The following is a 22,452-nucleotide window of genomic DNA, read 5'->3' as shown; positions in this document are numbered from 1 at the left end:
GTCAGATGGTGAGCTCCAAGGATAGGGACTATGCCTAGTGTCTTGTAGTATTCTCAGTACCTAGCCAGGCACACAGTAGGAGCACAACAAATGCTTTTGTAACTGACGATGCTCAGCATGTGCTCCTTAAGCCTTTACCAAAGGACTGTGGAGCATTATGGAGTAGGACCTGGCCTGGGCATCAGGAGACCTGGCTTTCAATCGCAGCACTGACAAATCTAGTTGTATACCACTCTTCAAGCCTCAGTTTGCTCATCTGCTAAATGGGGTAATACTCTCCATCTAATAATTCCCTCAGATGGGGGGGCCAAGTGTACAGAGGGGCCTTAGGAGGGAGAGCCCTTCTCCGTGGGATGGTGAGTATATCCTTTTCTGCCATGGCTACCTGGGTACCCAACTGGAAGCTCTCAGAGGATAAGGGCAGGCACCTGGGTTTCTCTCACCTACTCCACCACTTACTTGAACCCCAGGAACAAGATCTGCAGCCACAGCCAGGCAAGCACCAGCAAGATGACCATGGTGGGGAAGGCAAAGCTGAACCAGGAGACGAAGTTCACCACATTGGGGTTTTTGGGGAAGAGCCTGAAGGGAGATGAGGGCTGCCGCATGACATGGCCCCGCCTCTACCCTGCCCCATTTGCCCCCCATTGAGAGTGCAGGCTCCCCACCCCTCAGACACTCACGTGTTCATCTGGCCTTGCAGCACCAGGTTGGGGGCGGTGCCAGTCAGTGTGGCGATGCCCCCGATGCTGGCCGCGTAGCAGACGCACAGGCTCAGGCCCTGGGTAAAGCGGACCTGCTCCTGGTTCTGCTTTGCCCTGGGCTCTGAAGGAGCAGGCGGGACTGGGTGGACCTGCCCGTTATCTGGGAACAAGGGAGAGTTCAGGCGGGGGTGTGTGCAGGGCCAGCTCCAGGGAGCTTGGCTGGAGCTCCACGGCCTCTGGGGCACCTTGTCAGTGAGCAGCCTAGACTTAGGGTTGGGGGAGGGCAGAAGCTGCCACCAGATCTACAAGGGCCAGCACTCCCGGAGTCTCAGGCTGGGATGACTCTCAGGCTGGGATGACTCTCAAATACCATGTGGCTCAGCTTCTCTCTTGAGAGAGAGAAACTGAGGCACAGAGAAGGGGAGAAGTTTATCTAAACCACACAGGAAGAATGGAACCTGGACCCCTGATGGCCACCCAGGCTCTAGCTCTCCGCTTGCCAAGACCCAGCATCTTGGTTTGCCCAGGACTGAGAATCCCAGCACGTGGGACTGAAAGTCCCGGGCAAATCAGGACAAGTTGGTCACCGCACTTCTTGCCTCCCTCTTCTCTCCCTAGAGGCTCCAAGATGACCACCCCTGTTATGGATGTCACCTCAGACTCTCCCCAAGAGCAGAGAGGTTGGGGCAGGGTCCACCTCATCTTTCTCACCAAGCGTGGTCTCTTCCTTCTGGGAACCTGATTCCTGGAGTTCAAAGGTGGGGTTTTCACTGCCCTCCTCAATGTCCTTGCCCCTGGGAACACTGTACAGCTCCTCCAGGACGGCGTGCGCGATGGGCACCATCATGGCTGAGGAAGCCGTGTTGCTGATCCACATGGACAGGAAGGCGGTGACCAACATGAAGCCCAGCATCAGCCTAGGGATGAACAGATGCACACACTGGTGTTCCAGCATCCCTTCAGGGACTGGATGCCCAGAACGCCACCCACCCCTGGTTTTCCAGTCCTGGTTTGTGGGAACTCACAGGGCAGGCCGCACCCCAACGATGAGGAGCACTTGAAGGGCGATGCGTTTGTGCAGGTTCCAGTGCTCCACGGCGATGGCCATCAGCAGCCCCCCAAAGAACAGGATATTGGTGTCCCTAAGGTACTCGATGGAGACCTGGTGGGCAGGGACAGCTGAGAGGCAGGAGGGGGTCTCCCACTATGCCCTTGGGCTTATGGCATGCAGTCACTGACATTCCCACAGAGATTGGTCTGCTGGGGTCTTGGAACCAAATGGAAATGTTCTGGGGATTATCAGTCATTTAATGTTAACCAGGTTCCTCTCTTCCTCCAAACTCATTCTTTCTCCCTTCAAGAATGACGGGGAGATAATCTAGCCTCATTCCACTGGTGTTTCAAGCCATCAACTGGGAGGTAGATAATTTAATGCTGTTCCTAGAAACTAGAGTGATGGTTCTCAAAGTGTAAACCCTGGGCCAGCATCACCGCCAACCTGGAATCTAGAAATGAAATGCATAGGCCCTGCCCCAGATCTGCTGAAACTCTGGGGTGGGGCCCAGTAATCTGTGTGTTAACCAGCCCTGCAGGTGACCCTGTTGCAGCTCAGGTTTTGGACTGGAAGGCTATGAGCTCTTCAGCTGGCTTTCAAAGTCCCTTTTCCTGAGTCACTAGGCCTCTCTACCTCCCTGGCCTAAGCTTAATCACTCCCACTTTGAATTAACTCTCGACATTAACCACGCACTCAGCATTTCTAGAGTGCTCTCCTCTCTTGTCTTCTAGCTGACTCCTCCCTCAGTGCTCTCTGATCTGCCAAGAACAGGGAGGGACCCCTGCCTACGATGCGGCTTCCTCCGTCACCAGTATCCTAGGGCAGACCCCCACCATCCCCCGGAGCCCTTCCTCCTGTGGATGGGGGAGGTTTACCTCGGAGGCATCCATTATGCCCATCATGGGGTACAGGATGATGGGGAAGAGGGCGGTGACAGCCAGGGGCAGAGCCTCGGTGCACCAGTAGAGCGCCATGAGGATGATGGCGTAGGCACAGTAGGCTTCCTGCAGATGGAAGGGAGTGGCAGAGCTGTTGGAGGGGGCAGGCCTGTGTCCCAGAGTCATGTCACCTCCTGCCCCCAGAGAAAACAGGCCATTTGTAACAGTGTGGGGAGAACCTGTGAAACCCACAGCCAATGACTCCAGAGCCCGAGGTCCCATTTCAAAATGGAAATAAAAACGAAGCAAGGCACTCATCACCTTGTCTTTGAACGTGGGGAGCCTAGACATTATAATCCAGCCACATGAGAGGCTAGAGAGTCTGGAATAGGGTATTAGGCCCCACCCAGACCAAGGGACCTGTAGGGAGCCCAGGTGAGGATCCTCACATGAGATGGGGGCTCATCTAGATGAGACTGGCAATGTAGACCCCTACCTGGCACCCTGGCCTTCCCTGGCTTCATCAGAGCCTGTAAGAATATATTTCTTTCTATGATGATTCAATTAGTGTTTGTTCTCTCTGCTAGAAGATGAGATCCATGAAGACAGAGTCAGTTTTGTGGCATCTGGATCCTTGGAGCTCAGGACCCAGCAGGCTTCAGAGGAAATCTTTCCTGAATGAATCACTGGAAAGTTTCGGCAATGGCAGAGGGTCTCCTTTCTAGCAGTCCTGCCCTGATCACTGCATTGCACAATTCCAGGCACCATTCACACTTGTAATGTGTGTCAAAGGTTCCTCCATCCCTGTGTTGTGCAGGGAATTGTGGGGCAAACCCTGAGTCTTGGGAGTCTTTGGGTACCAAAGGTCCTCCTTTCTCTCAGGAGGCCCCCGAGTCTAGAAAGGCCTGACCTCAGGCCTGGGAGGGGAACTGGAGCAGAAATGGAAGTCAGACAGCCAGCCCCAGACATCAGGGGCCCACCCTTCTTGACACAGTCTCTCGGAAGGGCTGGGGAGGGAGGGCGAGGGAATCATTAGCCAGAAGGAAGCCTCCAGGGGAGATGGTGCCCTCATCTGAGGCTCCTCAGGGGCACCTGCTCACTCTTTGTTTGCCAAAGGAAGGGACAGCCTACTGGGACAACAGGGTTGGGGGCCCCTCCTCTCTTGCCTGTCTCGACTGCCCTGCCCCTCTTATTTTCTCCACTTGGTACAAGCTTAGCTCACCCTTTAGTACCTCATGTCCTTAAGTACCCTGAAGCTTGGGGAAGGTCACTGGAGGTGGCCTGGAGGAAGAGGAAGCTGCTGGGCAACTCTTAAGAGCTGGATATTTTCATGTCTCTTGTTGGATGAAACTCAAACAGCTGTTAAGGTGGGTGTGGTGGTCTCAAGTTATGGATGAGCTTGGGGGGGGGGGGTGAGTGGCTTGCTCCAGGTCATAGAACTAGGGAAGGGCAGAGCCAGGATGGAACCCAGGCAAGATGTTTGGATTGGTGTTCAAGAGCATTCCCTCTGTCATCGAGGTAAATGGCGCCCCTGGAGTGGTACAGCACACAGCCTGCACAGCCCCGCTGCAGAGCCCAATCTGTCTGATGCTAGGTTCACTTTCCATGAAACCTCCACCACCCCTCCTCACCCTGGACAGGAACTCATGGGCCCCAGGGGTGGGGCCACCTTGACCCTCGACCAGAGACCCACCCCTTCTCCTCCCACAGCAGGAGACCAATTCTGCTGAAGCTGCTGTTTCCTCAACCACTTCCTCACCTGCAATGATCGCATGGGCCAGTTACTCACCCGCCCCTGGGGCTAAGGGCAGGCCAGCCCCTCTGGACCCTGGTGACCCCCCATCCCGCCCACCCAGAATTCTCTGACCAGAGACAAGGAGGGGGGCTGGGGCGATGGGTCACTCTGCTGATTCAAGAAGAAAACTCTGCTAACAACAGCAGAAGTACCCTGAGGACTACCTCTGCCAGGCATCGTGCTCCACGCCTTCAGATGCCTTTGAGCGGCATTTGGTTGCACTGTGGGGTAAAGACTATTGTTCCCATTTCACAGACAAGGAAACAAAGACATAAGTTAAGTAATAAATGTGTCAATGTCACACAAATAGCAAGTGAAGAAGCTAGCCCATCTGGTTCTGAACCCCTACTTTCACTTTCTACCCTGAGCTTGATCCCTTGCACTTGCGGGGTGTCCTCCAGCCTCAAGCTCGCTGTGACCGGTGGGGTGTCTGGGGATGAGCCGGGGCTCTGTATCCAAACAGAACTATCTTCCCTGGAGCCTGCCACTTCCTGTTGCCTGGCTCCGGGCAAGTGCCTTCACATCTGAGACCCCATTTCTACACTCCAGGGGGACCCGTGAACAGTCATATGTGCCCCGTGAGCTCCAATGTGTTCACTCCCTACTCCTTTACAGCTACTCTGCGTCCCTTTCCATGTCTGTCTGTCTGTCTGTCTCTGGATTCAAAAGGTAAAACTGGTTTCAAAGTTCCTCCGAGAAGCCTTCCTTGGCCCTGGTGGCCCTGGCCCTGTGTCCCCACCCCACCTTCTGGGCAGCCTGTCCAGCTGTAGCCTAACTCACTGACCTGCTCTTCCTGGTTCATGGGGTGCTTAACTGGGGCATAGAATTCCAGGGATCCATGAAGTCAGATGGGAAAACGATTTCATCTTTTCACTAACATCTAACTAAGGTTATGAACACAGGCAACAAAACCATACTCCTGTTGACAGTACTGTTGGGGATTTTGTCACAGATGTTTGATTGTGCCTGTCAGCTATCAGACGCCTGCACAGACCAGTTGTCACAGTTATCTCAAAATATATCTTGAAATATTGTCTACACACATGACTATTTTGACACGATGGTAGTTATTATATCAACACTAGATCTTATTTAATGCATTCATGGAGAAGAACCTATGTTTCTGAATTGTGATTTATTTTTTCACATTTTTATAACTGTATTTCAAAATAATTGGTTTCCTTTATAATCTTATGCGTTTTATTTTGTGCATCTCAAGGCAATGTTCTGAGAAGCGTCCATAGTCTTCACCAGATAGCCCAAGGCATTCATGGCTCAGAAGTGGGTTAAAATCCCTGCATTAAGACAAAGGGAAAGAAAATATCTATCTAGCACCAACTACTGTGGCTTCCCTGAGGCAATCACTTTGGGAATTTTCTAAACTCCCAGGCCCAATTCCGGGTGGAGTGAGTCTCTATGGACCCAGAAGGCGGATGTGAGCCAGAGTGGAGAATTTACAGTGGCCAGGCAGAGTGGGTGGGCATTTTGCACACATTCTCTCTCATTTCATCCTCCCCTCTCCCTGAGGCAGAAGTTGTCATCACTCCCATCCAGGAGTGAGGACCGTGACTTTGGGAGGTCTAGCACCGCCTTGTTGACATTTGTTGGTTGAAGCTTAGTGGGCGTGGGTTTGAGGTTGGGGAGCTGTTTGGGTTCGGAGGGGCCTCCCCGGGTCAGGTGCCAGGCCCTGGGGCACCCCCTCAGGGTAGAGTCCTGGGGATCCCTTTTCCTTGGCTCCACAGTCTGTCCCATTCCGAGGTTAGTATCTCCAGTTTTAGAAGTGGGACCTCGGGGATCAGCCCTGTTCATCAGACAGTCATTCAACAAATACCCTCTTCGCTCCAGATCTCTGGTCCTGCTGGTTCTAGGCCTCATTTTACTTTTCCCATAAATGCCTCCCATTTACTTCTCTCCAGCTCTGGGCCACTGGCCTGATCCAAGCCCCAGCATCTGGGACCAAGACTCCTGCAAGAGCCTCCTTAGTCACCTCCCAGCTTCCTCTCTTGCCCCTGAAATCTCTTCTTGCTGTAGCCAGTGAGATCTCGGGGCAGAAATCTGTTTAATCCACCCTCCCCAACATACACACACTCACCTCCAAGCAACTCAGATCCCTTCAGGCTCTCCCACGGCTCTTAGGAAGAGTGCGGGGCTGGTCTGTGCCTCTCTTCCCTGCTCCCTCTGCTGCAGCCACACTGGCCCTCTTCCAGTTCCTCAGATACTCCGCCCTCTCTGAAGCCACAGGGGCTTTGCACACGATTTCCTCTCTCCTTTCCCACATTGCCCAGTTAATGTCTACTCATTCTTTTATTTTTATTTTTATTTATTTATTTTTTTGAGGAAGACTGGCCCTGAGCTAACATCCATGCCCATCTTCCTCTACTTTATATGTGGGACGCCTACCACAGCATGGCTTGCCAAGTGGTGCCATGTCCGCACCCGGGATCCGAACTGGCGAACCCCAGGCCACCGGAGCGGAACGTGTGCACTTAACCGCTCCGCCACTGGGCCGGCCCCTGTCTACTCATTCTTGAGATCTCAACTCAAAGATTCCTTTTTCAGGGAAGTGTCTGTGGCTTCCAGGCTGGGGTATATTCCCCATTTTTGATACTCTAAGCCCCTGTATCTCTTCTGCATAGCACTCATCACAGTCTGTAATTAAACATTTAGTTTCATGAATTTCTTGATGAATATCAATCTTTGTCGTCAGACTCTCCAGGGAGCAGGGTCTGAGTCTGCTTCTGTGCCCCCAGCAGGGTGCCTGGTACCTATACAGAGTTGACACTGTGAACGAATGAGTGAATAAATGCTAGGCACTAGGGATACAGACATGAGTCTGGCCCAGCTCTGGCCCTCAGGGAATCTGAGTGCCCCGTGTGGGCTGGCCTATAAGGCCGTGGGTGGGTGGGCAGCCCTGCAAAGCCAACAGCAGACCGAAGAGATAAACCCTCAGAGGGCTTCCAAACCCCAAAACTGGCAACTTGCTTCTTTTGTAATGGGAAACACAGGTCAGAGTTCAGAAAACCTGAGCATCCAGGCCCAGTTTTATTGCTATGTGTCCTTGGGCAAGTTACTTAACCTCTCTCAGCTTTGTTTTTTTTGTTGGTAAACAACATTGAGCATTTCGTGCTGTACACGCTGTTATCTCCTTCATGCAGTTTCCTTATCTACAAAAGGGAATAAGAGAGATACCCACCCTGCTGGGTTATTCTAAGGATGAAGGATGTGAATATGTAGGTATAAGCTGTAAAGGACTGCAGATGACAGTGAGCAGATGGCAGAGTTGGCACTGGGAGACCAATGTGCTCCTGCGCTGCTGGGGGACCAGGGTGATGCATGAGGCACAAGTGGAGATGAAGGTGCCAGGGAATCAGGGCAGACTCTGGACCCTGGGTGTGGGCAAGGTGTGGGACCTGTGGGCATCACGGCCTTTGCCCATGCACAGCCTGTGGCTATTGGGCAGCAGCAAATATGCCCACAGTCTCAGAGGTGTCACAACTTATTCCTCCTGGTGACTGAAGGTTAACCCAGGGGTGGGGATGGATTGGTACATACTGGGCCACACCCGCTGCCCCTCTGCCCCTCGCAAGTAGAGATGCTTCTGGCAGTGAGCACTCCTGGGTCTTGAGAGTGAGGCGAGGCACCAGGTGGCAGCCTGGCAAGCACCATTGCAAAGGAGACACCAGAGAGTGGGATCCCAGAGGAGAAGGGGGCTCTTCCCTGAGCCCCCCGGCATCTAGGCTGAGGAAGGCTTCCAGAGAGGGGATGCTGAGCGGGTGCTGAAGGATGAATAGGAGTTCAGTGGGTGAGCAAAAGGTGCCGGGGTAAGGGAGTAAGCACAGAGGGAACAGAATGAGGCAGAAAAGATCAAGATGCATTCTTGGAGGGGTATGATGCTTGGAAAATGCCTTGTCTGCCCTGAGAGGGATCTAGGACTTTATCCAGGAGACAGGGGTACAAAGGGGAGGCCCTTGAAAGGTTTTAAGCAGAGGATAACATGGTCAGATTACACTGATGCTACCATATGTGATTTAAAAGAATATGTACATAAGGGTTTGTATATACTTAGGAAAATCTCTGATTCAGGGATTCCTACCTTTTTTTGTACTAGGATTCCCTTGATGAAGACTTCCAACTCCTTCTTAGAATAATGTTTTTTAAATGCATTAAACAAAATGCATTGGATTGCAAAGGAAACCAATTATATTGAAATACAGTCATTAAAATATGAAAAAATGGGCAAGCTAGTGATATGTGTGACTTTTTCCTAACTGGTAAGACCTTCACTGGCTAATGGCTATTGTCATTTCAAAGTCATGATTAACATAAACAATATTTCAAGGTCCTGGCAACAGCTGTAATGCGATGTGAAAATATCTGTGATTTCTACTGGCAGCAAAGTCAAAGACATCGTTAGTACTATTGTGGTTTGTAGTCTACATTCACAACAGAAGGAAAGGCTAAATTTTCTTGAGAGGTTATTGACAATAAAATGTAACTTTTTTCCATCCAAGTTCACAGGCCTGCTGAATCCTGCCACCAGACTCCCAAGGGTGAGAAGTCCCTGCTCTGGAGGACGTACGCCATGCTGGCTGCTGGAACTGCCCTCAGGAAGGGCCCTGGGGCAGAGCGTGGGAGGGGGCCCTTGCTGTTTCATTCTTTTGTGCTCTTGAATTTTGTACGATGTGTATGTGTCCCCTAATTAAATACATCACCTAAAGATGAAAACAGGGAGCTTACACCTGCGATAGTGTGGTGGATGGATCGGAAGACCCGGGATGGGAGGCTGGGAAGTCACAGGAGGCCATGCTGGGTGTCCAGTGGGGAGATGACAGGGGCTCAGAGCAGGTCATAGCAGTGGAGATAGAGAGAGAGGATGGACTCCAGAGATGGTAGGAGACAGAAGACAGAGGGTTTGCATGATGGCTGATGGGTTGGGCAGGAGGAATGGGCAGAGGAAAACTTGCAGGTGCCTGTCCTGGGTGTCTAGGTGCATGGCAGTAGCCACAAGGGGAGGAGCCAGGCCGAAGGCACTTGAGGAAGAAGGTGCAGAGTGGGCTGGGGGTGTCTGTGATATCCTTTCTAGGAATAACAGGCCCATACAAACGCCTAACGCCTTTGAGAGATTGAATATACGAAGGGGACAATGGCCAGTCCATATATAAAAACACGTCTCACAACCTCTGCAGCAGCCAGCCCTCCAGCCAAACCACGACCTCTGCAGCAGTTGGCCCCAAACAGTCAGGATCAGCTCAGTGACTGCCAGCTTCCCGAATTTTTACCTCCCACTCTCTACCCCCGATTCCAATTCAGGACCAACCAGTGAAAGCCAAATATGCTCCCCAAACGGATCACATAGGATGCTCCCTTTCTCGTTAGCCTGCCTCCCGCTTCCCCGCCATAGCCTCCAGTCGGGGCACAACTGAGCCTTCCCTTTTTTGCTCTAAAGCCTTCTCACCCCTGCCTGCCTTTGAGGCTCTGCCAAATGCAAGGGACAGTGGCTGACTCCTTTCCAAGCCTTTGCCTGATCTCATTTGGGTGATCTTTGTTTACTTCTGCAACTTAATGTAAATGAGTTTGTTGCATCATCTTCTGCTCCAAGAAGCCAACAAAGGGAAACAATGGGTTTCTGAGTGTCAGAGAAAACAAAAGCGACGGGAAGAGTCCTGACCTCACAGCTTGGGCCCTGGCCAGGCCTGCCTGTGTCCAGTAAAGACCAAATAGCAGGCAGGAGCGATGATGAGCGAGCCGTTCCCACACTCCTCCGTGTGCTTGATCCTCACAACAGCCCTGGGCCTCGCTGCTGGATTATATCCAGGAAACTGTATTTTCAAGATTCTACCTTACGTTCCCATTTCTCACCTTCCCCTAGCAGGTGCTGATAAGCGTGGACTTGATTTGGTAATCTGAGGACAGAGTCCAAGCTGGGGAACCTTCTCTCTCTATTCCAGGGATCCTCCTGGCCTTGGAGGCTGGCTCCTTCTTCTAATCCTCCTCCCAGGCACCCCAGAGGCCAGAAAACCTGTCTCCACTCAGCCCAGGGCTGCTCATGGCCACTCTTAGGGACCACACCTCACCGCTCTGGTGAGGGTGACCAGACACACCTCACTGTTTCGTAGGTAGATGCCTGAGGCCCTCATGAGGACACCAGCCCATCTGAACAGAAGTCATCTATAGAAAAGAAGTCAGGTGTGTACACAGTGCCCAAGGCTAGCAGTGTTTTCCAGGGACCAGGAATTCAGAGAAGAGGCAGAGAGCGCAGGGAGCTGTGGTTTCCTGAGCCCTGGATGCCAGACACTCTGTGTGCGGGGGTTATCTCATTTTATCTTCACAACTGCCCCTTAGGGGGGAGAGGCTTGGTAAGGTCACATGGCCATACACGCTCTGGAGTGGATTTGAAACTGCATCACTCTGGCTCCAAAATCCATGTTTTGTTCCCTGGACTCTGCTTTCTCGACTGAGAGCCAGGAAATCTCAAAAGATAGAGGTGGGCCCCAGAACTGAAGTCCAAATTCTTTGAATGGTCTTCCTGCCCACAGCAAATCATCTGAGTTGTGGTCCCTCTTTGGGGTTCAGGAACAGCTTGCAGTAAGGGGATTTTAGTTACACAGATTTTAAAGCGTGTGTGTACACACACACGTACTGCTCTTACATTCTAGGAGTGCAGGCGGTTCAGATCAAGAAGCTCGGCCTTCTGTTCTTACTGTAAATACAATATGGATTTCAGCTAAGTTTTATCTGGCAAATACCACGTCGCTGGGAGAATGTTTTCACAGATGATTCTGTTGGGTCCCAGGAGGCACTTGCATTTTTGACTCTAACTTACTATTTGACCCCTGAGCAACAATTAGCTCTTATGGTCCTCAGCATAAAACCCTCATTCCTTCCCCTGGCCTTGTAGGGCTGACATTGGCTGACCAGTCTTAACCCACCTTTCCTCATTCAGGCCCCCATGCTGCACTGGCCTTGTTTATCTCTCCACCTTGCCAAGCTCACCCTTGGCCTCAGGCCTTTGTACTGCATGTTTTGCCTGGACAGCTCTTCGCTCAGAGCCGTGCTTGGCTGGCTCTTTCTTGCCATTCAGGTCCTAGGGTAAATATCATGGTCCTGGGAGGCCTTCTCTGACCACTCCATCTGGAGCAGCCTCTCCCCAGGTCATGGTCACAGCCTGCTGTGTGGTGTTCACAGCATGGGCAGCATATGCTTTTGGTGTGTCTCTCCACCCCACCCCTGGCACTGCAAACTCCCCTGGATCCTGTTCCCCTCCCTGAACCTAAACAGTACCTGCCACATAGTCCGTGTTCCCTAATAAGTGAATGAATGGATGCCTGAATGGATGGATGTAAGGTTTCTGGCACACTGGTGGTGTTTATTTGCTGTCTGGCTGCAGGACTGGGAGAGCAGTGAAGGCCTCAGGCCCCACTGCCTCCCTTCCACAGGGACCACAGGAAGGTGATGAGCATTTCAAGGATTCTGCTGCTAATTCCTCAAACACACCCTACTATTTCCAGCCCCTACACCTTTGCTCCTGCCATTTCCTTCACCTGGCCTGCCCTCTGACTGCTGAAATCTCATTCAGTCTTCAAGACCCAACTCAAATGCCGCCTGCTTCAGATTCTCCCTTGACTCAGTTGGAAGAATTTTCTCCCTCCTCTGAGCTCCTGCAGGCTTCCGGCTGGACCTCTGTGTGGCATAAACACCTGGTCTTCTAGACCGAAAGCAGCTTAAGGATAAAACATCCATATTCCTTTTCGGGAACCCCCAGCACAGAACAAGAACTCCACAGACGTCACGGACTGGAGGGCAGTGGGAGGTTTGGCTGATGGCTGGGTGGATGTGAGGGTAGATGGCTCACGAGGTGACTCACAACAGGGGCACCTCCCTGCAACCCCGGACGGCTTGAGGCAGAGACCTCAAGACCAGGTTCTAGTCTACACTTTGCCTTTTTCTAGCTGGGACTTTAGGCAAATTACTTTACGACTCTGAGTCTCAGTTTACATGTCTGTAAAGTGGAGATAATAGTAGTAACCTCACGGTAACTCAGAGGTTGTTGCGAGAAATAAACGAGTTAATGCTTTGAAGTGCTTGGCACAATGACTAGCACATAAAAAATACACAGTAAGTGTCAACTATTATTATGTGCACACAGGTCTGAGCCTCGTCTGGGGCTCCTTCCCACTTCAGGGGCCGGCGCATGGAGGTAAGCTTGGGGATTCACTGCAGAGAGCAGAGACTCTGCAGGAATTCAGGATGGAGCCCTCTTTGCCCACATGCATTCACTCATTCATTCATTCATCTGACAAGTATTTGTTGAGCACCTACTCTATGCCAGGCACTGGGGACTCTGCATGGAAAAAGACAACATCCCTCACGGAGCCTAGATTCTAGTGAGGGGGTCAGAGAATAAATAGAAAACAAACAAATATATCATTTCAGATAGTGAAAGCCCTTTAAAGGAAATAACAGGGTTTTAGAATAAAGAGTGACTGGGGGTGGTCAGAGAAGGCTTTTTTGCTTTAAATTTTTTTTTTTTTGAGGAAGATTAGCCCTGAGCTAACATCTGCTGACAATCCTCCTCTTCTTGCTGAGGAAGACTGGCCCTGAGCTAACATCCGTGCCCATCTTCCTCTACTTTATATGTGGGACGCCTACCACAGCATGGTTTGCCAAGCAGTGCCATGTCTGCACCCGGGATCCGAACCGGTGAACCCTGGGCTGCTGAAGTGGAATGTGCGCACTTAACCACTGAGCCACAGGGCCAGCCCCCAGAGAAGGCTTTTTTAGGGAGGTAGATTTAATCTGAAACCCAAGGAATGAGAAGGGGGCATCTGGGAGAAGAACATTCCAGGCAGGGAGATGAGCAATTTGGGTTGCAGAGAGAAAGCTGGTGAGGCTGGAGAAGAGTGAACAAGAGGTAGGCCATGGGGGCTGGCCTGGGGGCGTAGTAGGTAAATTCATGCTCTCCGCTTCGGCAGCCCCGGGGTTCGCTGGTTCAGATCCCGGGTGCAGACCTATATACTGCTCATCAAGCCATGCTGTGGCAGCATCCTACATAGGAGAACTAGAAGGACTTACAACTAGGATATACAACTGTGTACTGGGGCTTTGGGGAGAAAAAAGAAAAAAGAGGAAGATTGGCAAGAGATGTTAGCTCAGGGCCAATCTTTCTCACCAAAAAGCATAACTTAAAAAAAAAAAAGAGAGGGAGGACATGGTAGGGGCATGGAGACTGAGGGTATCTGCAGGGGTGGAGCCCCGGGGACCTGTGGCTTCCCTAAGAGGTTTGCATTTTAAGTTTGACGGGAAGCCTGTGTGGGGTTTTGAGCAGGGTAGTGACATGATCTTATGTGTTGAAAAGACCTTCCTGGTGGTTGGGTGAAGAATGGTCTGGAGAGGGACAGAGACAGGAGAGAAATGAAGGTTGCTTGGACCAGAGAGGAGGCAGTGGAAAGTGATTCCATTGGGAGTATTTTTAGGATATCGAGTCAACAGGACCTGCTGGTGCATGTGGAAGAAAAGGAAAAAGAGCAACCATGAATAGCTCTGAGGTAGATGGTTGACCCACATCTTGATGAGTAAGACTGCAGGAAGAGCCACCTGGGAACGATGGGTAAACAGGCCTTGCTTTGGACATGTGAAAGTGTATGCAGCTTAAAAGAAAATAGCCAGGAGCCAGCCCCGTGGCCGAGTGGTTAAGTTCGTGGGTTTGTGGGCTCTGCTTCGGTGGCCCAGGGTTTCGCTGGTTCAGATCCTGGCCACGGACATGGTACTGCTCATCAGGCCATGCTGAGGCAGCGTCCCACATGCCACAACTAGAAGGTCCCACAACTGCAGTATACAACTATGTACTGGGGGGCTTTAGGGAGAAGGAAAAAATTTTTTTAAATCTTTAAAAAAAAAAGAGAAAATAGCTGGAAGTGTCCAGGGTTAGTTGGATAATACAAGTTAAGAGGTTAGGGCTGGGGTTACAGACTGGGGGAGTCATTAGCATCGAGATGCTTTTCAAAGCAAGAGACAGCAAAAGATGACCTGGGAGAGAGAGAAAAGTGAGGAAGAGCCAGGAAAAGTGGCTGAGGGGGAAGGAAGCCAGGAGAAGGCGTCACCGAAGCTGAAAGAAGACAGCATTGCAAAGAAGGGGCGCCGAGCTATGACAAGTGCTCTGAGGGGTTGGGGATGGTGAGCACAGACCAGGGGTTTGGTAATATGGAAGCTGACAGACGGGGACTTGCTGAGAGCCCGCCTCCTCTTGGAGTCTGGAGCTATCTGCGAGGAGACTACTGCAGCGTAGACAATTTTTGAGGCTTTCTGTTGTGAGAGAGAGCAGAGAAAGGAGGCATATGCAGAGGGGATGTGGGATTAAAGGAGGGGTGGTTTGTTTTTAAGATGGGAGGTATTACGGCCCCGTTTGCATGCTGATGGGAGAGATCAGGCAGAGAGGGAAAAATGGGTGATGCACAAGAGGATAACTACAGGAGCAAAGTCCTTGAGAGGGGGTGGTATCCAGGGCTCCGGTGGAGGGGCTGGCTTTCACAGACAGCACGGGGGACAGTTTGTCTGAGTTGGGTGGGGGGCCTTCGGGGGAGGAAGCATCAGCAGGCCAGAGGCAGGCAGCAGGGCTGGGTGCAGCACAGGGAAGACAGACTCCTGACACACCGTGTTCCCACCAGGAGGCCTGGCTTCTAGTACTGGCTCAGGCTTTCCTGTGTGACCCTGGGCAAGTTACTGAAGCTTTCTGTGCTATACTTTCCCAGGGAGTAAAATGAGAATCAAAGTCCCCGTCTGTCCTCTCTCCCTTGGTTTAGACACTTGGCCCAGCCTGTCTGAAAACCCATCTGATGGACTCCCAGCACAGAGGTGCCACTGGCTTTGGCCTGAGATGAGGGTCATCTCAAAGGTCAGCCAGGCCCTGTCACTTATCAGGTGTCAGGGGCCCAGGGGCCATGCCGCTACATCCCCAGTCCCTCACCTCTTTGGGACACCATGAACAGAAAGCCTGCCTTGATTTCCCTGTCTGTGACAAAAGGAAGAAAATGGTTCAACGAGCAGTTCTGGGGCTGTGGGGTGGGGCCAGGGTCACGATTCCATCTCAGCCTTCGGGAGACAGCGGGACGGAGAGAAGACAGCACAGGCTTGGAGCTAGACCACACCTCCAGCTCTGCCGATTCCTATCCGGGTGACTTGCTAGCGGGAGATTTACCGCGAAGCTTGTGCTTCAAGGGCCTTCTCCTGGACCAACCCTTCCCAACGCCCTGTGCTAATTTTAGATTCATAATTTTGTCTTCTTTTATTTACAGAGGGGGCCCCAAGAGTGTATAATATTCGAGCTCCATGAAACCAGGATCTGCCCTGGGATTTGGGGTAAGTGACTTAACCTCATTTTCCTCATCTGTAAAATGGGACAGTCAGACTTGCCTCATCAAATGTGGGAAAGGGTTCCTGGCTGCTCGGTACAGGGCATGCAGGGTGGGGGTGTTCCAATTAAGGGGAGCCGAAGTTATGACTCCTGCTCTTGAGGATGGAGGCAGGAGGCAGTGGCACCTCCCCCTCCGTCCAGGGTATGGTGTCTGTGGTGCCCACTGGCAGGGTCCCTTCGTCCAATTCCCACCCCTCTTCCTCAGCAGACTTAGCCCTGGGGTCACAGATGAGCTCCTTCTTTCTATTTATGCTCTTAAAGGCACAAACTGCCTGAGGCCACTTCCTCCTACTCCTCTTCCATCCCTCTCCAGCAGCCAGCCCCACTCATGCTCCACTGAGCCCAGTCCAGGGCTGGGTGAGCACACAGTAGGCAGATAACCCCATCTGCCTCCACCTGCACCTTCTTTACGGAACTGCCTTCCCGTCTCCCAAAGTGGGAGATTTCAAGTGCACCTAAGCAATTCACATTGGGCACCTAGTCCCGGGTGCCAAGCAAAAGCCCCCTTTGACCTCTTAAACTTCAGCCCTCAGGAGGTTATAGCCTCACAGGCCAGAAGGGATGAGTAGGTTATGCTGGCCCTAAGGATGCCCAAACCCTGGCCCCCACAGTCCTTCCCCTGAGCACTTGGAGCTTCTCTGTGCCCAGAACCCCAAGCCCTTACCTTGGTGGGGACAAGGATGGGCAGAGGCAGCAGTAGAACGGGCATGAGGACCACAATCAGGTAGGAGCGATAGGCCCACAGGCCCTGCCAGCAGGTGGCCATGGCGTGGACCCACCAGGGCTGCTGTAGCTGCCTCCGGGATCCAGGGAACTGACGGACCGACGCAGCAGGTAGGCAGCCAGAGCAGGCTTATGTAAAGCTGGTTGAGTGTTAACCATTGACCCACCCTGGCAATCAAGAGTGTTTTTGGAGTCCAGGAGGTGAGAGTAAGGAGGAGGGACCTGCAGGAGGCATAAAGATCAGGAAGACTTTGCAAAGAAAGGGAGGAGAGCGAGATCAAGGAATAAAAGCTTCAGGTTCTTTTAAGAAGTTAAGCCTGAAGTTAACTCCTTCTGTGCATGGAGGCTGCTAAGGGCCACTGGAATAGGTGGAGAAGGAGGGGGCCCTGGGAAGCCCCACAGCCAGCCTCCACAGAGCAAGACCCCAAGTCCCCTCCCCAGCTCAGCTTTCCCCTGCTTTATTCTCCCAAAACCAGGTTCTCACTGAGCAGTTTATACAGGGTCCTGGTTGGGGCAGCCCTGCCTCCAGAGAAGCCCTCCCCTCCGGGAGTTTCCAGCCTGAGACTGAGGGCAGCCAAGCCTCCTGGAGCAAGCCTCCGGCTCCTCCCAGGTATCAGGGAAACTGTCAAAATCACCTGTCTTATGTCTTAATCACTGTGTAATGTTGATTCACTGACTTAACTTCTCAGAATAGCCACTTTCTCATTCTGCTGCAACATCTACCTATTATGAGGATCAAGTTCGACAACCTATTGGTATGTTTAGCACTGCTACATAGTAGGTATGCAATAAAGGTTCGTTCTTTTAGGTTCTTCCTGGCTCACCCCGCCCCCCCATCCCAAACTGCCATGGAAGACCAGCAAAGAACATCTCATATTTTGTAAACATGTTCAATCTCTCTATTCCTCATCCATCCATCTGTCCACCTTTCCATCCATCCATCTAACAAGTATTTGGCACTCATTATATATTCAGCCCTGTGCTCAGTGCTAAGGATGCAGAGATTAAGATGCTGCTGGTAACAGTTACCATTTGTTCAGCATTTAGTACAAGCTGGTTAGTGTACTAGTTCATTTACTCTGTACAACCATACCATGAGTTAGGTGTTACTATGCCATTTTACAGGTGGGGAAACTGAGGGCCCAGGACATAGAGCCAGCCAGAATTCAAACATGCTTTATAAGTGCCCGGGGAGGTCCACACCAGTACGGGAGCTCCAGGTGAAAGGGAAGCACGAGGATTGTAGAGCAAGGGCTCCCAGTGGAGGTGGCATCTGAGCTAAGTCTTGAAGGTTGAGTCTAATTTGGCCACAAGGTAATGGAGGAAGGATCACAACCAGAGGGAAGAGTGAGCTAAGGCCTGGAGGGGGTACGTGTGTATGTGTGTGTGTTGCAGGGGGTGGGTTGTAGGTTGGAAGGAATTGCTCATTGTCTGTCTAGCCAGAGCCTCTGTTTCTTGGTACCCTCACCCCTCCCCACTCCATACCGCACCCCATACAGCAGAAGCTCCATCCATATTTCTGTTGATTATCAGGCTGTGATGATCTGTATGTGCCGGGTAAGAAGGCAGGTATCAGAGAGAATGCTTCAGGAAGTAAACACTGCCTGGGCAAAGATGCAGAACTGTGGGAGAGTTTAGAGAACAGAAGGTTCTGTGTGGTTGGAATATGGGTTTGTGGAGGGCATGATTGAGAGCTGATAACCACATTTCCAGGGTGTGCAACAGCATGGCCTGGGTTGTTATGCCAATGAGATACTCCTGGAGCAGGTGAAGTCTATGGGAGAGACCCTCAATGCCCCCTGCAGGATGGGCAGAGCTATGGATGGATCCAGGTCATGGGACTCCTGGGGCCAGGCTGGGTGGGAAGCTACAGTAAGACTGGCCACCCCCACACCCCCACTCAAGTTATGGCCTCGCCACTCCCACACAGACAACCAGCCACCTGCTCAGGGCAAGGTGAGGAAGAGCCAGGAAGCACAGGGATAGACAAAGGGTTTTAGATACCCAAGACAACACCCCGATTCTGTCTCAACTGAGAGGAGGCCTCTCCCATGGCCTGAGGCTCGGGAGGAGCCACAAGGGGAGCAGGGCTGGGCCTCCCCCAGAGAAACAGCATCCACTATGTGTGTAATCTGTATCCCAGTGTACCCAACTCTCCACACCAACCCTGGGATGTAGGCTCAGAGCAGTGAAGTTACTTGCCTGGGGTCACACAGCTTGTGAGTAACTGAGAGAGAACCCCAGATTCATATCCAAGACTGTCCATGCTCTGGCCCCTGTGATGGCACTGGGAGAAATCTCAGTGTTTCCACATTAGATGGCTACTCTTTTACTGAGACCCCCAGCTTCACATCTACAGCCCCCTTCAAAGTCACAGACTCTTGGGACCCTTGCTGACCCTCTTTTGAGGACCAGAGTTGAGGGCTATTGCATCTGCAGCAGGCAGGCCCCATCAGTGATTAGTTCATCTCAAAGGCGGTGCCCCGAGGCCAGCAGGATGTGTCCAGCCGTCATGTGCATTACAAGAACTTTCCCCCAGCTCAGTAATCACAGCCAGGGCCCCACTCTGCCTGGCCTTGTTCACTTCTCCACTTTGCCCCACCTCTGTCTCCTTCAATTAATGCTGCAAATAACTCTTCTTTTTCTCGTGGCTCCTAATGGACTGTGACTAGCTTGTGACAGGTCCTGTGGCCATCCTTCTTCAGTCTTTGTTGGCCCCTTCCTGTGACAGGTCTCTGCGCTATCTCAGGGAGGAGTCACAACCAGAAATCACCTGCCTTGCACTTTGACCTTTGGCCGTCCTGGAGAGGGCCACTTGAGAATGGCTGAGGAAGTCCTAGGGGGAGAGGAGATGATCCCTGGCTCATAAGAACTGCCTTATCCTTAGAAGCAGGTGGCAGATAAGCTGGAGATAGAGCAGGGGCTGGGCCCAATGGTGGCTTTTAGGAAGTTCAGACCCGGATGCACGGGACGGGCATTCAGACAGAGGCCCCTGAGGCAACTGAGGTTGAGCAGGTGGTGTCTGGGGCCTTCAGGGGCGCAAACCAAGTGGTCCTGGAAAGGTGGGGTTGGCTGGATAGAGCAGTGAGTGCCAGGAATGATTTGTAAGACCTGAGACTGCCCAGCTGAGAGGAGAGAGGACAGGGCATGGGGATGGTCATCAAATATTGACTGAAGAAGAGGGCAGGGATGTTCTCACGCACAGAGAGAGGACGGCAGGTAGCAGGGCCTCAGAGGTGCACTGGTCTGTTTTCAAGGATGTTCCCTTCCACTCCCCATGGGAAAGAACCGGAGCTGAGTGGAAGGCGATGCAGTCCCCAGTACCAGAAGTGCCCCTGCTGGTTGGCCAGCTTGCCTTGAGACAGTAGAGAGAGGTGGAGGGAGTCCTGCACTGAGTCAGGGGCAGGCATCGTGCTCACAGCTCTGAGAATCCTGGACCCAGAATCTGACTCCAGGGGCCCTGACTGCCCCCCTGTCTTCTACTGCCTCTCCAACTGGGTCTGCTCATTTTCTCTCACACATGTTCATGTTCCCCCTCAGCACCTTGCAAGCTGCTCAAAAGGTACTTTAACGACCCTACAAGATCCCGTCCTTGCTTTCCTCTTCTGCTCTCACCAGTGACTCCTGCCTTGACTCAACTGTTTTCAGATCCTCAACTGGCCCTGGATTTTTAAAAATCTCCGGGGAGTTGCTCATGCTCTTGCTTTTCATAGGCATATTCTCCCTGCCTCCCTCTCTCGACTTCACTGGTTAAGTCTTGTTTATCTTTGAAGTCTCAGCCTCAGACTGAACTTCCTTCGTGAACTCTCATCACAGACTGGATCAGGTCCCCTGCTAAGTGTCTAGATGACTTCATCACAGCACATAGCACACTGCATTTCATTCTCCTGATAACTCATCCGTATCTCCCACTAGACTATAAATTCCACAAGGGCAGGGGCTGTCTGTATGACTGTCCGTATGTACGTATGTACCTCCTCAGCCTGTTGAGCTGATACCCAACAAATATGTCTTGAAAGAATGAATGAGTGGATGGATGGATGGATGGATGGATGGGTGGATGGATGGACGGTGGGTGGCTGGGTGGGTGGGACGCCCATATAATAATTTATAAGGTTCATGCCAAAAGGCCAACCCTTCCTTCCAGCATGTTCTGGTGCTGTTCCCTGGATCTTCAGATAGCTGCAGATGAGGGCCACTGGTCAGGCAACAAGGCAAAGAAGTGAATGTGCTTTTACCACTATCGAGATTGTGAAGAGGAGATAGGGCGTACCCCTTCCAGAGCTGGCCCTGTCCGTCTGCTCTTGCTGCTGGAGGCTGGGCAGGCATCCAGGCATTGCTGTGATGCTAAAAGGGACCTGAGGCTCATTTAGAGACAGCCCAAGAGCCTCCTCCCTGCATTACCAAGCGGCAAGCCTGTCCCCTCTTCTTCCAAATCTCCATGCCCAGCTCTTTTCTAAAATTGTTATAAAAAAACGCATAACAAAAAGTTTATCAAAATCATTTTTAAGTGTCCAGTTCAGTACTGTTAAGGATAATCATGTTGTTTTGTAACCAATCTCCAGAACTTTTTAATCTTCAAAACTGAAACACTATATCCATTAAACAACAACTCATTCCACACTCCCCCGGCCCCTGGCCACCACCATTCTGCTTTCTGTTTCCATGACTGACGACTTCAGGTACCTCATATAAGGGGAAACCATACAATATTTGTCTTCTTGTGACTGGCTTATTTCACTCAGTATGATGTCGTCAAGGTTCATCCATGTTGTAGCGTGTGTCAGAATTCCTTTCCTTTTTAAGACTGAATAATATTCCATGGTGTATCTATACCACGTTTTGTTTATCCGTTTATCTATTCGTGGACACGTGTTGCTTCTACCTTTTGGCTATTGTAAATAATGCTGCTGCGAACATGGATGTGCAAATATCTCCTGGAGACTCTGATTTCAATTCCTTTGGATATATACCCAGAAGTCGGGTTCCAGAATCATATGAAAATTCCATTTTTAGTTTTTTGAGGAACTTTCATACTGTTTTCCATAGGCTGCACCGTTTGACGTTCCCACCAACTGTGCACAAGGGCCCCAATTTCCCCACATCCTCCCCAACACTTAGTATTCTCGGTTTGTTGTTGGATTTTTTATAGCAGCCATCCCAATGGGTGTGAAGTGATAGCTCATTGTGGTTTTGATTTGCATTTCCCTAATGGTTAGTGATGTTGAGCAACTTTTCATGTGCTAGTTGGGAGAAATGTCTATTCAAGTCTTTTGCCTGTTTTTAAATCAAATCATTGTTATTTTTTGTTGTTGTTGAGTTGTAGGAGTCCTTTACATATTCTGGATATTAACCCCTTATCAGATATATGCTGATATGATTTACAAATCTTTTCTCCCATTTCATAGGCTGCCTTTTCACTCTGTTGTTTGTGTCCTTAGATACATATGCCCAGCTCTTTTGAAGTCCCTCTGTTTTCTCATTTAAACTTTCCTTTGGTGTTAATTTTAACCTGAGTTTACCTATCTCACCTATCTCATCTATCTATTGTGGGGAGGTCACAGAGATGGGAAGAGATGGGAATTTTAATGGTAGCTTCCAATCTTTGGGTCCCTGAACCTGATCCCATCCATTCATTATCTATCCACATACTCATTCATCCATTCATCAAACCCAGAGGAGCATGGAAGAGTTTTAGAATCAAACAGATCTGGGTTCGAATCCTGGCTTTGTAAGCTTAGTACCTACATGACGTTGGACCAGACAACCTCTCTGAGCTTCACTTCTCTCTCTGTAAAGCAGAAGAAACTGGACATGTAGCCAGAAGAGAAGACTTGAACCTACCTTGCAGGGTTTCTCGAAGAAGAAGAAACACTGTACTGCAGGGC

The 22,452-nt window shown here is 51.2% G+C and overlaps 1 protein-coding gene across 12 annotated transcripts in view; it reads right to left on the bottom strand.

Annotated features, from left to right (window-relative positions):
- Nucleotides 1-22,452, bottom strand: part of SLC13A2 (solute carrier family 13 member 2) — a 77,073-nt gene that overhangs the window by 11,651 nt on the left and 42,970 nt on the right. For 5 of the 12 annotated variants that reach the window (XR_011423379.1, XM_070227698.1, XM_070227699.1 and 2 more), the window contains exons 3-7: nt 2,634-2,762; nt 1,730-1,866; nt 1,416-1,621; nt 684-864; nt 460-582 (exon numbers count right to left, since the gene is read on the bottom strand). Coding sequence is in view for 10 of the 12 variants with exons in the window: in XM_070227698.1 (XP_070083799.1) it covers nt 460-582; nt 684-864; nt 1,416-1,621; nt 1,730-1,866; nt 2,634-2,762 (776 nt within the window). In the remaining 2 variants the exon portion in view is untranslated. Of the gene's footprint in view, nt 1-459; nt 583-683; nt 865-1,415; nt 1,622-1,729; nt 1,884-2,633; nt 2,763-6,523; nt 6,636-16,505; nt 17,033-18,054; nt 18,146-22,452 lie in introns of those variants that run through there. The other 7 variants (XR_011423380.1, XM_070227700.1, XM_070227701.1 and 4 more) reach the window with 7 other exon arrangements.

Source organism: Equus caballus, chromosome 11, assembly GCF_041296265.1.
Source record: "Equus caballus isolate H_3958 breed thoroughbred chromosome 11, TB-T2T, whole genome shotgun sequence".
In the NCBI taxonomy this organism is placed as follows: domain Eukaryota; kingdom Metazoa; phylum Chordata; class Mammalia; order Perissodactyla; family Equidae; genus Equus; species Equus caballus.
This window is presented reverse-complemented; position numbering and strand designations above follow the sequence as displayed.